We start from the raw sequence: 17,325 nt of genomic DNA, 5'->3' as shown, positions 1-17,325 counted from the left end.
GTCGGCGCTGCTGGACGGGTGGCTGCAGCGGGGCGTGGGCCGGGGGGCCGGCGGCGGGGAGGCCGGGGCCTGCAGGCCCCCGGTACGGCAGGATCCGGACTCCGGCCCGGACTACGAGGCGCTGCCGGCGGGAGCCACTGTCACCACGCACATGGTGGCGGGCGCCGTGGCAGGGATCCTGGAGCACTGCGTGATGTATCCCATCGACTGCGTCAAGGTGAGACCTGGACCGGCTCTGAATCCGACCTGGGGCTGACCCGACCCTGGGTCCTGTCCCGAGCCAGGATCCTGGCCGAGAGCCGGAGCCGACATGGGTTTCGTCCTGGCTCCTGCCACCACCACACGATTCGACCGCTACTCCACGCAAGCAAGGTCCCGGTTGGGAATTGAACCCAGTCAGGAACCAGGACCCATTTCTAACCGTCAGTGAGATCTGAATCGGGACTGGAAAGAAAGTCTGTCAGCCAAAGTCTGGATCCTAGCCAGGACTAAACAGGAATAGGGTGGGATGGGATGGAACAGGTAAGTGCTACTAATTTTATTAAGGTGAAGCCAACTGGGGTGAATCAGACCCCGAAAAGGATCTTAATGGCTTGAGATGCTCTCAGGGCGAGTGCTTTTACAAGAAACTTGCTGTATCTTCCCTTAAAAGTGTTGGATCAAGAAAGGAAATAAGAAATGTCTTGGCTAGATAAGTGATCTACTTACTAAATCTAAACCTATGAGTGATTGGAAATCATTGTGCAGTCAGAATTTATAGTTACAGACTGGAAATGATTTGGGAAAGCCCATGTTCAGGAGGTTTCGGTTTCTCTGTGCAGCAAGCATGACACCCCACCTATTTCCTGAACGTGAAAACTAAACTGGGATTAGGATTTTGCATGTGCAGGAAGCACAGCGGCCCCCAAACGAGAGATGAACCTGACTGTATTTCTTTAGCCACCCGAAGTTGACAAAAAGGGGAAAGTTGCCTAAAAGGAAAGTATGATGATTTTGAAAAGTAGATGTAAGTGTGAAGACAATGAAATAGGATCAACATGAAGGCATGATTCCTGTGAAAGTAAAAGCTAATGGCAACCACACCAAGCAGACTGATTAGTGAGTACCGAAGTCAGGTGCTTCGGAAGAAAGCTAGGTGAAGAGAGAGAGAATAGATTGTTCTTTACAGTTAGTCTTGTGTGTTAGCAAAGGCACCAACCTCTAAAAGGACTAAACTGAATGAGAAGTAAATTCAAGCGGGCTGTTGAAATAAACATATTGAGAGACAGCAGTGCCTCCTTTACATATATACCAGGGGTAATAGTCAAACAGTATTCTCACAGCTCTTTGATGTGTGTTTTCTCCTCAAATTAGTCAAATGTTACATATTGAGAAGGAGAGAGTATTGAGTTGGGAAATACAAAGTCTATCTCTTCTGCTTCTCCCTGGTACTGTCACATGTGTTCATTAGTGGTGTGGATGAGGAAATGGGGAAAGTGCTCATTGAGCTTTGTGAATGACGTTGATTTGATAGGAGTTTTCTAGCACATTGCAAGGCAACTCCTACCAGTAGCCATCTCTGTTGAAACTCGTAAATGCACTTGGTTAAAATGGATATTAGAACTTTAAATACCCTTGTCAACTGGAAGGAATAGAAATAAAAAGTAAAATCTATGCAAGAGAAGAGGGCGGTTAATGCTCTAACAGTATTAAAATGTAAAATGGCAAGTACAAATAAAAAAGAATTAGACATGTATGTTATAAAGTCTAGGTTGAGTGACTGTGAGTTGTTATGCTGTATATCCAAAAGTTAGTATGATCTAACTGCAAAGTAAAGTAACCTCACTAAGACTCTGAGTAGAGAGCAGGGTCTAGCAGGGTCTAGGGTGCTATGTTTCAGGATGGGTATCAAATGAAAACTAGATCAAGGAAAGCAATGGAAATTATCTAATGACTTGAAAAACACAATGTAATAATGTGATTGACTTAGGAATATTACTGTAACTGATTAACTGAAGTGTCCTATTACTTTGGGAGGCTATCTCCTTAAGCCATGTATTTACATAATGCTATTGTTGCTGTAAACATTTTATAAAGTTCTCTGTTAGAAATGCCTCTAGAATATTTGGGTGCGTATCCTTAAAGAGGGCAAAACTTCGTCCTGTGACGAGATGGGGTTGACTTTTTAGTAACAGACCATTCAGAATAAAAAATGATAGATAAGGTGGGAGATCAAAATGGGTAATACTGATTAGAGTCAAAGAGAAGTAGGAGCAGAAAGCAAGGAGCCTGACTTATTCTTGAGGCTGACAAACCCACTGAAGAAAAACACTTCTGAAAGAGGAGTTCCAGAAATATTTTGCGTCATGACAGCATTGGTGGAATAAGTTACTTCTAGCCTTCCAAGCTGTTTTGAAGAGCAATTCTTACTCATTTATATAAGCTTTGAAATTTTTGTTAAAAAAAAATTAGTCCTGCAACCTTACAGTCATGCCTTAAAGCCTTATATTAAAGAAATAATTTTTTGGTCTGGAAGGAAAAAATGCTCAAGAGTCTTCAAAAATACAAAAGCTTATTTTAGAAGAATCATTTTTATTTGCCATTAATACTGGGGTTTAAATGACTAGAGAGAACAACTAGGTGAGACCAGTAGGACTTAGTGTCACTAGGATGTTTAGCATTGTTGTGCAGACATGAAAGTAAAATTCAGATCTCTTCCTTCAGACACCTTCCCAGTTCACTTGTCCCAGGGCTTCCCAGTTCTCTTCTACTATAAATGGTGGTGGAGAAGAAGAGCAGCCCAACTGTCCCTAAGACGAGAGGCAGGTATCTGTGTTGGAGCCAAAACAGCAACCACAGTGTTTGCAAATGAAAGTTGGCATTGCCTCTTGGCATGCAAGCCTGTGCTTCCCAGCCACTTATCAGGGTCAAATTGATTTAAAATATCCTTGGGAGGAACCTAGCATAACCTTGCCAGGCCATAGTTACTCAGCCAACTATTTACATGGTCATAATAGGGAGGTTTGGGAGCCCAAACACATCCCACTTTTCCATTTCTTGGCCTCAGAGGCAAACATCAGACTTTATCTACAGGGATAGGCCATTCAACCAACGCAGTCAGAACTCTTCTAAAATCATCTGGCTAAGTACCTACCTGTCACCAAGGTGCTGCTGTTTGGCTCTGTCATGGTGACAAAGGGAAACAAATCTTTGCCAAACTCCAGATGTAAATGGTTGTCTCTACACATTCACCAATGAAAGGTAAGGAAATGGAAACATTGGCTTATTTGACTTTCTTGTATCTAATAATTATTATTATTCAGTAAATGTCCGCTCTTGTTTGCCAAACACTAACTGATGTGCCTTACATGCATTTATTCATTTAATCCTTGAAGCGTTTTCATGAAGTACACACCATTTTCATTATTTTGCACCAAAAAAAAAAAGCAAGTTAAATGGGACAGTCATGGTTTGACCTCAGTCAGGCTCTCAGGCTTTCCATACAGCCTCCCAAAAGTAGAGTTCCAAAGCCAAGCAAGGCACAGTTTTACAATAGTACTCAGTCCTAAATGTGAACTTCAGATTAATAGCTGGACGTAAAAAATCATTATAGTCACAGAGAAACTTTAAAGTGAAATGGGCCCCTGGGTGGCTCAGTCAGTTAAGCACCTTGATTCAGGTCATGATCTTACAGTTCGTGAGTTTGAATCCCACATGGGATTCTGCACTGACAGTGCCAAGCCACCTTGGGATTCTCTGTCTCCCTCTGTCTCTGCTGCTCCCCACTCACTCTCTGTCTCTCTCAAAAATAAATATTAAAAAGAAAACAAAAAAGAGAAAAATTAAGCCTGATTTATTAGTGGCTAAGGACCAGTTACTTGCCCATGCATATTTGTAAATGACATATATAAGAGACAACACTCCCATAATCTATACATTCTAAGATACAAATATTTCCTAGAGTTGTATTTGAATACAATAGAAAGCCTTATATTTGTAGTGCTTCATAAATTACCAATGGCTTTTACATGCCTCTCTGAATCCCCACAGTAGCTCCATGAGCCGTTGAGTCTCATGTTGTAGATGACAATGCTGAAACTCCGGTTAAGTGACATATCCAAGGCCACAACATCTAGCAAAGCTGGGGCTCATACTCAGGCTTTCTGACTCAAATGTGGCTTGTCTTTTGCCAAACCACTTACCTCCCTATTAGTTCATTTGGCTTTTCTTCAAGGCCAGTGGGTTTTTTTTTAATGTTAAAGGCTATTCATAAATTCTTAGAGATTTCATCTTTCTCCAAAAGAAAGGTTTATTAGCCCACAAACTTGGGGAGCTGTATTCATTTTTATATTTGGCATAGCTTATGCTCAGTTCCTCTCCATTAGAGTGAAGTAGAATTGTAAATTAGATTTAGAGGTCTGTATAATACGTTCAAAGTAACTTACAGTCCAGGTTTCTCTTGGGGGTGAAACATTCCACATCTCTGACGTCAGATCCTTCAAGGCTGGTTTTCCAAATAATGCCACAGACTTCAGCAGAGCAATGCAGTTTCTGAACATTCTCCCTATGCAAGAACAGTTTCGAACAAACCAATGGAAACACATAATTGGTAAGCCACCAGAATCAATTTATCAATCAGCAGCCATGGCCAGCAAAGACCTGTAGTCACTGAATAACTCCTCTGATGGATTTTATACCCCGTGGATGATGGGAAAGATCCATAAGCACATGCTTTATTGGAACTTTATGTCTGTTTTTTTTTTTTGGAGAATGAATGTATCAAATTGTAATAAGTGGTAACTGTATTTCTGATTGAATTTACAGTAATTAACCTTTTAACTTTCCAGTTCTTTGTTGGTAGCAGACGAGAAATTAACTAGAAGAATGTGGATTGCTTACAGCTAACCAGGACCTGTTAATCTGGTTAGTTTTTTCCCCCATGCTCTTGACAAGAGGCAATACTCTTGGATTGCAGATGGGCAAAAGGAAAGTTCAAGCTTTTAAATCCAGATTGAACCAGTAATTGGAATGAAGTAGGAATTTAAACTATACTTGGGCATAAATTGCCCTTCTGGCTCACTAATCATCTGCTTCTTACTTTGTGAACTGGTATACACACAGCTAAGATTCATCTGTTCTTTCGTTCGATTATTCATTCAACAAACAAATCTTGAGTGCTTACTTTGTTCCAGGCACTGGACATTGATTTTATATTGTTAGTTTCCATGCTACCTTAATCTTGAAATGGATCAACAGACAAGAGTTTTTCATTGGAAGACACATCTTCCTCTGAGGGTCTGTGATTTGGGGAATGTTTTGAAAGGATTCATTTTCCAAATTCCAAATAGACTTTGTCCAGGAACATTATACAAAGTGTCTGCCGTGTGCTTTTGTCCCAATCAGTGAATCCTCTGGAAATTCCATGGATTCTGTTTCATGGAGACTGATTTTATTTGATGCCAATTTTGGGATTCATTCAGCTTAGAAATCTGAGAGCCCCTATAGTTTTAGAGACTAGATTAGTTTCCACCTTTCATAGTTTTCAGGGAAAATGTTCTTTCCCAGGAAATTAGAGCAGCATTGATTACAAATGCTACCTCTACCAAGAGTTTAACCTACAGGGCCCAGCTGCCAATGTCAAATAATCCAGGAAAGTCAGATAATCATCAGGGATGTAAGAAAGGATGAACGTCTCATTAGTCAGTGTAGTATGTGGTCAGGAAGCAGGCCCAGGATCAGCCTTCAGAAACAATGCGTAATGTTGTAGACAGTAAATAGTTGACTTTAGAATCCATTTGTAAAGAACTCTTGGCCTGAGTTTAAGGCACAAAAGCAACTTCTCCTGAAACACAGGCTTGATATTTGTTCCTGGGGCTGTGAATCATTTCAGACTTCAAGGACACTTCCTAAGCAGTTATATTCTGGAGACAAGAATGGTGTTGCTTTCATAGATGACTAGTAAAAAGTCCAAGCCCTGGAAAGATTGGACATGGATTTGGAAGTAAAACTGGATGCCAGGTATCACACCTGCACATTGGCATGATTCCACAGAGGAGTGCCTCAGACCTGAGTGCTGGAGTTGGGAAGCTGAATGAGAAGTTGGCATCACTGACATTGCACTTCTTTCTGTAATTTCAGACCCGGATGCAGAGCCTACAGCCTGACCCAGCTGCCCGCTATCGAAATGTGTTGGAGGCACTCTGGAGGATTATAAGAACGGAGGGCCTGTGGAGACCCATGCGGGGGCTAAACGTCACAGCAACAGGCGCAGGGCCTGCGCATGCCCTCTATTTTGCCTGCTACGAAAAGTTAAAAAAGACATTGAGTGATATAATCCACCCTGGGGGCAATAGCCATATTGCCAATGGTATTGAGCCTTCCTGTGCTGGTTACCCCACTTTCTCAACTCTTTGGGCTTTGCTGCTGTCAGTGCTTTCCAGTCTCAGCATGGTTTGGAGCTGAAGCTTTGGGCTGGGGTAGGCCAGATTATAGGGGAGGGATTTCCAAACTTGATGTTCTCAGACAATGGGCTGCTTCAACCCCACCCCTCTTTTGGGGCACCTCAACAAAGTGTTACGGTATCTTCCCTTACCTACCAACTTGACTCTTTCATCTCCCTGCATCAACTTCTAAAGCCCTGGTAATGTGAAGACACACTGAAATGTATATATCTTGATAATCGGGTGGTGTCCTGCTCCCTGGGGTAGGAACAGACGTTACCCAGCTGCCCAAGAAAGACATTAATGGAGCCCCAGCTCTTTGCCACACCTTTTCAGGATCCTAACTACCCAGAGGCAGTGTGTGTTGTTGAGAAAACGGCAAAGCCTCAACAAGTGAATTGGGGTGGGGCCAAGGGACTTCTGCACAAAAAAACCAGAGGGTTCAAGGTTATGTGGATGTAAAGGAAGGGACAGCAGCCTGGTGCCTGGGGATTGAAAACCAAACTGAGAGGAAAGGATAAGAGATACAGTGGTTCAGGAACTGAAGGAAAGGTCAAGGTGGATAATGTTAGAGTTTAGAGTTGGGTTGGGCAACATAGGGGCAGCAGGATGACAGGTGAGATAGTGTGGTGCAGATCTGATCACCACCCTTCATGTTTAGTGTACCTGCTTCCTATCTGGGACATAAAGTGACCTTACTAAGTTGTGGGAATGAATATCTTCATTTCTCAGAACAGGGGCTTGAGAGCAAGGGAATCCCTCTCCCTGTTCTTGGTTAGCCCAGCCACTCCCTTCACTCTGGTACCCAGTTAATCAGTTGCCCTCTCCTGGCCTCATGTATGGTGATTGTTTTTTCCTTTGCAGGTGCGGCCGGGTGTGTAGCAACATTGCTGCATGACGCAGCCATGAATCCAGCAGAAGGTAATAATTCCTCCGCCTTCCCCACTGTGGGCCACTGCACTGCATCTCTGGGCTTTTCCTTTATTTCTGGTTTGCAGAGGAAAGCCAGGGAGCACCCCAACCATGTTGGTGGGGAAAATCCTTTTGTGTTACTGTATCTTGCCAGTAGAGGGCGCTCCCCCCATATCATCAGTAGGTTGGAGGAGCCCCTTAGGAGAGAGATTCATTGAGATTTAATTCATCTTTGGGGCTTCTCTGAAAACAGAGAGGGCTCTTCTTGGTTTATTCCTGGGCTTTCTCTGAAGTCCTCTTTATAGTGGATTTGATCTCATCTGAAAATTTAACAGATTATTTCACTTTTTTTCAAAGAGGTGAAGATGGATTTTGACATTTAAAAATCCTGCCATTCTTGTTAGAATGAAGATAGTCAAAATAGGAATGAAAGGGTAAATTGTAGAACTCAATTCCTGCACGGCTGCTTGGATCTTGGCTTCTGAGTTGGAGAATGAGGTACTCAGACAAACGTGAAGGGATAGCACGGTTGCCATGCTCCTTAAGCTCCGGCTCCTGTTAACCTGGCTGGCCAAGGCCATGGTTCGATCAGCTTAGCTACGGGCAGAGCTAAGCTGAAGATCCAGAGCTCACACAATGTTAATCTATTTGAGGGAGTAGATGATTGGAAACTAAAGCCACAGTCTTCTTGGTTAAGAACAGTTTTCTCTTTCTGGTAGACCTTGTCCTCCTGAGGAGGGGAACCATCCTCCTGTCGTAAGAGTCGGGTGCTCTGCATACCTGAGGATTGGGATTGTTAGGGCTCTGTGTTCATTATCATGTTCACTGCCACGGAGCCATTTCTTCCCTTGGGTTTTATGAAAGGGTAAGATCATAATAATAGGTAGGTACTTAATTCGAGGAAACCTTCTGGAGTTTCTAAACCATAGATAGATCCTGTGTGTTCACTGGGTGGTTTTAAAGAAACCCAACTATAAGTGGGTCTGTTATTTTTTGGTCCTTTATCACCCTTCTCCTATCCCCTCCTCTCAACAAAAGGGAAACTTTAACTTATTAGACCCATAGCTCACTTGTACTTTTTTCCTCTCTCCATTCCAATGGCCGGCCCGCTGACTCGGGACTCTGAATCTGGACGCTCTTGCTCACCGCTTGCTTGCTGGCGTCATTTCCTTCCTCCCTTCTTGTGGATGGCACCACCAGTGGTCAAGCAGAGGATGCAGATGTACAACTCCCCATACCACCGGGTGACGGACTGTGTACGGGCAGTGTGGCAAAATGAAGGGGCCAGCGCCTTTTATCGTAGCTACACCACCCAGCTAACCATGAATGTTCCCTTCCAAGCCATTCACTTCATGACCTATGAATTCCTGCAGGAGCACTTTAACCCCCAGAGACGGTACAACCCCAGCTCCCATGTTCTCTCTGGAGCCTGTGCAGGAGCTGTAGCTGCCGCTGCCACAACCCCACTGGACGTTTGCAAAACACTGCTCAACACCCAGGAATCCCTGGCTTTGAACTCAAACATCACAGGACATATCACAGGCATGGCTAGTGCCTTCAGGACGGTATATCGAGTAGGTGGTGTGACTGCCTACTTCCGAGGGGTACAGGCCAGAGTAATTTACCAGATCCCCTCCACAGCCATTGCATGGTCTGTGTATGAGTTCTTCAAATACCTAATCACCAAACGGCAAGAAGAGTGGAGGGCAGGCAAGTGAAGTGAAGTAGCACACGACACAGCCAGGGGGTCAGCACTGCTGCGTCCTGCCTGCTCCAGCCACGTTCCGTCTCCTGGCATGCCCCATCCAGCCTTGAGTGGAGGTGGACGGCAGGTGGAGGCTGGTTTCGGTCAACACCAGCTCCTGCGAGCCTCCGTTGCCGCCACCTTTCCTTCCAGGCCCTACGCAAGTGCAGCAAAGCACACCACAGCACCTTTGCTAACCTCTCTCCATCCTGGGCCTGATGACCTGCTCTAGACTGTTATAGAGGGACAAGCAGCTCGTTCCCCTGGTTCCTAATAAAAAGCCTTTAAATTAAATAGTTTCATTGGGTTTGTTATGCCAAAGGGGAAGTGAAATGCTTTTACATATTCTGACTTTAGGCATCAGTCAGGGGGCCCAAGCGGAAGCTGTGTTGCGTATGTCTGTGGTCTAGATTCCTGCTGATTTTCACAGTGACTCAAGACTTTGGAACCCTACTTCCCTTGTTTCAGTATTAGGCTCCAAGGAATCTCCCTGATGGCAGGAACAGTGGCTTTTGACAGATCCTAGCTAAACAGGTGCCCTTGATGCCCACTTTTGCCTTTTCCAGGGGACAGTGGCATCTCACGAAGAGGCGGACCTCTCTGCTCTCTCAGCTCTGCCTGCCAAAGTAAAACTTGGCACGTGGCACTTTGTTTTCTAAGGTAGTTGCAGAACAAGAGTTATTTAGTGAAGCTGCAAGACCTAAGGATTATGTGGTAAATAATCAGACCTTTCATTGGGCCTTAAGACTTTTACAAAGTACTTTAGTGTGTGTGACTACGTTTTGCTCTCACAAAGCTGTGAAGTAGGCAGTGCAAACATTTCTATTTCACAGGTAAGGACAGCTCAGAGAGGCTGCCTCTTGCCCCTATTCTCACAGCAAATGCAGAGCCAACGGCCCAGCCCAGATCTTTGGCTCTCCGAAGTGAATCTGATTGTGCCTTCGGCAGATAGACAATGAACAGAAGGCATGCACCCCCACCTGCCTTCTGAAGAAGCCCCCTCCCGAGGGCCTTGTAGGCTCTGTCTGCAGACTTCCAGGGATGGGATTTTCACTGCTTTGTGGCTTGGTCTGTTCTTTTTTTTTTTTTTTTTTGGATATCACCAGTTATTAGCAAGTTCATCAGTGCACAGAGTAGAAATTTACCTCCAAGAAAGTCCAGCTGTCATCCTTGTTACGTCATCTGTCATTCATTCATTCACTCATTTATTCATTCACTGAATAACTATTGAGTGTCTCTTTTTCAGACACTGGTGTTGGGCTGATGGTGATAAATAAAACCAACCCAGGCCTCAGGAGCTTATTGTCTGGAGAGGAAGACAGATGTAAACAGGTACCTGTAAGATAAAATGACAAGAAACATGCATAAGAATACCCAGCCTGGCCTTGGGTGACTGGGGTTAGGTTCTGGAGGAAGTGACATCTGAGGCGACACCTGGAAGGCAAATAAACTAACCAGGTGAAGAGAGGAGGGGCAATGTTCTAGACAAAGACCTGGAGGTAAAGGAGAATTAAGAAGTGTCCAGGGTCAGCACACAAGGGATTTGGAAGGGCTGACAGTCTGGGCAAGGCATGCACCTGGAGAGCTAAGCGGGAGCTGAGTCTTAAAAGCAATGCTAAGGAGTTTCGAGTTTATCCTGAAGGCAGTACCGAGGCATTACAGGGTTTTAAGCAGAGATGTGGTATGATCAGATTCACAATTTAAGCAGATCACTCAGGCTCTCTGGGAAGGGTTAGAGGAGCAAGGCTGGATGGGCAGGTAGACCTGGGGAGGCTGTCACAGTTCTGCAGGCATGGCTGCACGGTGATCTCGGTGGTCTTGACCAGGACTGTGGCAAGGGGGACAGAGAAGGTGCCAGACCGGAGTGATGTTAGGGCTGCAGAAGCAATAGAAATCCACTACAGAATAAATCTTTTCCTTCTTCCACCCCTGGCCCTTCAAGTATCTATGGAGAATCAAGTCTGAATGCACTTGAGAAAAACCATCAAGGAAACAGCAGGGTCTCCTGCTCTAAGCCTTATTTAAGGAAGCCATGCAGCCCCCTCTGGTTTATGATGGAAAAGAGATGTTAACAGTCCTAAATTGTGGTCACTGGGTGGCCTATGGAGTAAAAAGAGCATGCTGCAATCATTGCAGAGGTCATTTGAGAGGGTCTGCTAGTAAAACTGTAAGAGAGTAGCTGCCTCCCAGCACAGACGGGGGCGTGAGAACAAAGGGATGGCTCTGCAGATCCGTCCCTGCAGTAGGCTTTATAAAGCTCCTGTCCTGGAGGGTATCCAGAGCGCAGTGGGCACTGTGGCAACGAGGCCATTTCTTAATAATAGGATACAGGGTAACTTCTGAAAGAATGATAGTCTCTAAAGATTCTCTCGGCTCTGATGTTGTTCACAAACAATGAGAAAAGAATGCAAAAGTCACCTTCCAATCTCCACATGTGCTCTAGCTGCTAGAGGACAGATGGGTTAGAAGTCAGACAGCCCCTTAGGTTCTTCAGGTCTCTCGATCCAATCACCAGAGGAGACAGAGGCAGATTGGGTGATAGGGCTGAACGTTCTTGGTTCCTGCATACCTGGGTCAGGAACCAATCTTCACTTCCAACCCCACGAGAGCTGTGGGTGATGGGAGTATTCCCAAGTCTAGGTTCTCTCTGGAAAGCCTGGTAAGTCACATGGTACCTTAAGGAGCCAGGACCAAACCAGTTTAGCCAGAGGAAACTTAATTGTAGAGACAAAACTAACGTGAATGAAACAATCTTAGAATAATACAAGACAGATTACAACCATGTGCTGGTTTATACAAAACCAACAAGAAAAAAAGATTTAGAGACAGAAAAGATAAGTGTAGGTCAGAGTTCATTTCAAGAATTAAAGAATACTTTCGTGGGGTGTCTGGGTGGCTCAGTCAGTTAAGTGTCTGACTTCGGCTCAGGTCATGATCTCATGGTTCGTGGGTTTGAGCCCCGCGTCGGGCTCTGTGCTGACAGCCAGCTCAGCCTGGAGCCTGTATCGGATTCTGTGTCTCCCTCTCTCTCTGACCCTCCCGTGCTCACTCTGTTTCTCTCTCTCAAAAACACATAAAATATTTTTAAAAATACTTTCGTAAAAGCCGGTACCAGTCAAATCATGCTAATTTTATAAAATTTAGAAAAATAGATAAAAAGAAAATAACCTCCAATCCCATTACCCAGAGCATATGACAATATTTTGATGTACACATCATCCAGTATTTTATGTGTTTTTGGTTTATATTTAAAATTCAGGTCTCACTGTGACCAGCTTCTTTCACGTAATAGTATACGGTACCCTCTTTCCACATGAAATCTTCTATCACCTCATTGGAAATAGCTACACGACATTCCATTATGTGAATGTACAATAGCTTATTCCATCAGTCGCTTGTTGCCATTTGTAATAATTTATGATCAAGAGCATTGCTGTGGGTATGAAGAATCTGAATGCCAGAAAGGAGAGCAGGCAGGTGTGCCCGAGATTCTGAGTGGGGAGACTGTTTGGCGCCACCTCTCGGCAGACACTGCAGAGATCCCGGCTAGAGCTCTGAGGCTGGGGCGAGGAAGGTGGGCCTGGTAGGAGGATTCTTAGAAGTTGTCTTGCTCAGCATACCTCCTGGGGTCCAACCGCACTCTGCAGCATCCCTGACACTGGTTCCCCATCCCCACTCCTGTGTTTGGGAGCTCACTGCTGCTCAAGGCCATCCGTGACATTGCTGTTATGAAGTTCGTTCTTCATGGTCTCCTGCTTCCATTCTAGGATCACGTCCCTGCCCCGCTTCAGTTGCCAAATTCCTCACCGTGGCCAACCAGGCTTTACATAATTTGGCTCCTGCCTCTCTCTCTAACACAAACATTCCACACAAACACGAGGCTTTCAAAACAAACACATATTTTCTTGAGAATCTAAAATATTCCTCCTGTGATTTAGAAGGCTTGGTAAACAATAGTCTGTCGAAACGATCATAAATTTCACACGACTGATGTTGGGACTGGATGTGCGGTATTTTGTGACTTCCTGCCACCTGTGACTGGTAAGTAGAGAAGAAATCCTGTGGGTGCCGCACACAATATTCCTTACATCACTGAGCTCCAGAAATACAACCTTTACCCCACCCACCCCTGCAACCCACGTTCACACACTAAAAGTAAAGAATTATTTCTATTGAGGCACCGAGGTCTCCCTATAGTTTCCATCTATCATCTCTGTCTGCCTGCTGGAGCAGCAGAGAATCAGACTAATCCTTCTTCTCTCTGACAGCCCTTCACCAATATGAAGATAGCTGTCGTGTCACTCAGGTTATGGGGAGCCTGAAAGCCAGGCAGAGATGTCTAGGCTTGACTTGACTAATGAGGGGCTCTTGTGGTTTTTAGGCAGGGAGGGAGATGACTAAAGTCATGTCCAAGGACAACTCCACCAACAGCCCAGACATAGGACAACCTGGAGGGAGAGCAAGCTAGACATAGGAACTCCAGCCAAGGGGCTGCCACAGCTGGAAAAGAGGAACCTATGAAAGGTAGTAACAAGAAGATGGATAAGACTTGGTAGCTTAGGCATTCAAGTGGGAATGCACCTGTAAGCTGTCTTGTACCCGTCTGGCTGTGTTTTGTCTCCCTAGACTAGGGGATCCATAGACTCGTGCCTTTTTGGTATCATCCCCTGCACTGTGCTTGATAACCACCTGCTGACAGTGGAGTGGCTGTGGTCAGACATTGAGGTTTGCCCGGAAAAATGGTTAGAAATGAGCCATTTCACTCCACAAACACATACTGAGCAGGTAGAGCCGTGGGGTAGATGCTGGGATTATGTAATGGCCAGTTTTTTGTGTGACAACGTGGCAAGGTTATAGTCTCCAGTATTGCAATCAAATACTAATCCAGACATTGCTGTGAAGGTATTTTGTGAATATGATTAAAGTCTATCATCAGTTTAAGTAAGAAAGATTATCTAACATAATCTGGGTGAACCTCACTCAATTAGTTGAAAGGCCTTAGGAGCAGAACTGAAGTTTGCCTGAAGAAGAAATTCCAGCTGTAACCTGCAGCTTCAGCCTGTCCCCAAGGGTGTATGTGGATAAATATGTACATACATATGTATGTAGATTGTATATGTGTGTGTAAACACAATATGGATTCAAAATTATCTGATGCAGTTAATATGCAAATGTCACCAACTGATTCAACAATGTCCTATCTCATAGCTATTTCTCTCCCCCTGATCCAGTGTCCAAGCCAAGGTCACACATTGCACTTACTATTTATTCACATCTCATTAGTCTTCTTTAATCTAGATCAGGTCCTCAGTCTTTCAGTAACCTCATGAACTGGATTTTTTCCCCCTTTAGTTACAAGCCAGTTATCCTGTAGAAGGGGCTTCAGTTTGATTTGCATGATGGTTCCTCACAATTCGATGCAGGCTATGCGGTTTTGGCAGATGCACCACCGAAATGATACAGAGGCCCTCTCAGGGCATCACATCGGGGACACATGAGGTCAGTTTGTCTCCTTATCAGTATTGTTAACCGATTCAGTGCTTATGGTTGTGTTCACCAGGTGAACCCACTGTGAAATTACTAATTTCCCTTTGTAGCTCATATGTAATTTGGAGAGAGTGCTTTCCATTTATGTAAATATCTTGTTCTTCACCAAACTTCCAAGTTTTAGCATCCACTGATGATTCTTGTTTCTGTCAATTATTACTATAGTGGTTGCACAATAATTAAATTCTAACTTCATTCTTTCTACATTTATCAGTTGGTATTCTTCTATAAGGGAGAGTTCTTCCTTAGTACTTATTTATTTACATTAGTATGAGCTCGCAGATCTTTAAAGTTTTTTTTAATTCCAGTATATTAACATACAGTGTTATATCAGTTTCAGGAGTACAATACAGTGATTCAACAATTCTGTATATTACTCATCATGGTAAGTGTAGTCTTAATCCCCTTTACCTATTTTACCCATCACCCCACCATCTCCCATCTGGTAACCATCAGTTTGTTGTCTCTAGTTTAGAGTCTGTTTTTTGGCTTCTCTCTCGCTCACTTTTCCTTTGTTCATTTATTTTGTTTCTTAAATTTGACATCTGAGTGAAATCATATGGTATTTGTCTTTCTCTGACTGATTTGTTTTGCTTAGCATTCATTATACTGTCTAGCTCCATCCACATTGTTGCAAATGGCAAGATTTTATTCTTTTTTATGGTTGAATAATATTCCATTGTATATATATGCTACATCTTCTTTATCCACTCATCTATTGATGGATACTTGGGCTGCTTCCATAATTTGGCTATTGTAAATAATGCTGCTATAAACACAGGGTGCATGTATCCCTCTGAATTAGTGTTTTTATATTGTTTGGGTAAATACCTAGTAGTGTGATTACTGGACTATAGAGTAGTTCTACTTTTAACTTTCTGAAGAATCTCCATAGTGTTTTCCAGAGTGACAACACCAGTTTGCAATCCCACCAGCAGTGCATAAGAACTAATATACTGGAATTTTTAAAAAACTTTCCTTTCTCTCCACATCCTCACCAACATGTGTTATTTTTGTCTTCTTTATTTTAGCCATTCTGACAGGTGTGAGGTGATATCTCTTCATGGTTTTGATTTGCATTTCCCTGATGATGAAAGACGTTGAGCATCTTTTCATATATCTGTTGGCCTGTGTGTCTTCTTTAGAGAATGTCTGTTCATATATTCTGCCCATTTTAAAAATTACATTGTTTGGGGTGTTGAGTTGCATAAGTTCTTTATGTATTCTGGATACTATGAGTTCATAGGTTCTTATTTTATTCTATGAAAATTCTGTGGTAACATTACCATTGTTATTTATTTTAATGTTCAGATTGCCCCAGATTTGACCAGTGGGAGCTTCTTCTGATACCTCTGTCCTTTTGACATATTGCCACTATCTTTTTAGCATTTCCTTGGTTTCTGGAACAACATGATATTCTAAGTTCATCCAGCACTTTCCTTCTCTGTGTGCTGAAACCAGCCATTTCTCCAAGGAGCCCTGTTTCCTTTTAGTGCATAATCGTATTTAGAAACCAAGATCTGGATGCCAGGTGTGCTCAGTGCTACTGAGTGTCCACTTCTAAGCCTTTTAGCAGATAGAAATAAGAAATATAAAGTGATATTTATACTTAATTTATTTCTATATCTGTACACACACACACACACACACATGCACGCACGCGCACAACCATGAACTCATACAGATACCTCCCGTTCTAATTCAATACCACCAGATTCATTTTAGTCTTCCTTCTCTTTACATCTGTAGCTCCCTTCTCTAACAGCAAGAACTGGCTCCCATTATCCACAGTATATTTATGTATTTGCTCAATTCTCCAGACATAAAAAGCACTTTAGGACCGCTAACCCACGCTGCCATAGGAAAAACTCCTTCAGCTAGAATCCAATTAGTTTTTGTTTACTCTCCCTTCAGTGTGGTAATGTTATTTATTTGAAATAGAGTTAGGTTCATTCGTTTCTATTTGTATTCTATTTTTAGGTTGTTTTGAGCTTTTTTTTCCTTCGCCTCATCCATGTCAATTTTTTTAAGAGCAGGGCCCATGGGTTTGTGGATGGGCTTCATGGGGTCTGTAAATCCCTGGGTTTTATGCAAACTATTGGATATGTGGGAGAGAATCCATAGCTTTCAAAATATTCTCAACGTGGTCTTTAACCCCAAATGTTTAGGGAAGTGAGAGGAGACCACAAATTCAGAGGCTCTCTTTAGAAGCCTGTCACCAGTGGGGTAAGTTCCCCCAGATTGTAGCACTCTCCAGAGAAGACAGGTTCCTATTTATCTTCCATCTGTGCCAAGTGCCAAGCACACACACAAATGCCAAGTGAACAGAAACAAAAGGAGAGAAGAGAAACTTGGGAGCAAATCTGCACATGGAGCCCAGGATCGCTCTTTCCTGGGTAAGCCTAGACCCAAACCAGAGTACTGGGAGGTGGGTGGGAAGAGGGGAGACCCAGCCTGGGCATCTGTCTGTAGGTATACACAGAAAAATAAACTAGGAGAAAAATTTAAGCCTGCTGAAGAGACATTGACCCAGGGCTCTGACATACTCCTTGCATGGATTTCTTCTGGCTTCAAGGTTCTTGCCAAATCAGAAAATAAGAGCAATTACATGTGAGTGGGACAGCTGTGAGTCATGCAGGGTTTACTCTTGCAGGCACCAGCTGAAAGCTTTCCTGGGTGTGGTGGGAGGTAGGGACCCACCTT

At 43.6% G+C, this 17,325-nt stretch overlaps 1 protein-coding gene across 4 annotated transcripts in view; it reads left to right on the top strand.

Annotated features, from left to right (window-relative positions):
• SLC25A28 (solute carrier family 25 member 28) overlaps window positions 1–9,369 on the top strand; it is a 30,897-nt gene extending 21,528 nt beyond the window's left edge. The window contains exons 1-4 of one of the 4 annotated variants that reach the window (XM_029932356.1): window positions 232–522; window positions 6,118–6,346; window positions 7,284–7,340; window positions 8,532–9,369. In XM_029932356.1, coding sequence (XP_029788216.1) covers window positions 514–522; window positions 6,118–6,346; window positions 7,284–7,340; window positions 8,532–9,049 — 813 coding nt within the window. In that variant the 5' untranslated portion in view covers window positions 232–513 and the 3' untranslated portion in view covers window positions 9,050–9,369. Of the gene's footprint in view, window positions 1–231; window positions 523–2,603; window positions 3,241–4,826; window positions 4,903–6,117; window positions 6,347–7,283; window positions 7,341–8,531 lie in introns of those variants that run through there. The other 3 variants (XM_029932358.1, XM_029932357.1, XM_029932359.1) reach the window with 3 other exon arrangements.
• The last annotated feature ends 7,956 nt before the right edge of the window (window positions 9,370–17,325 follow it).

The sequence above is a fragment of the Suricata suricatta genome, chromosome 2 (assembly GCF_006229205.1).
Source record: "Suricata suricatta isolate VVHF042 chromosome 2, meerkat_22Aug2017_6uvM2_HiC, whole genome shotgun sequence".
NCBI classification, from domain to species: domain Eukaryota; kingdom Metazoa; phylum Chordata; class Mammalia; order Carnivora; family Herpestidae; genus Suricata; species Suricata suricatta.
This window is presented reverse-complemented; position numbering and strand designations above follow the sequence as displayed.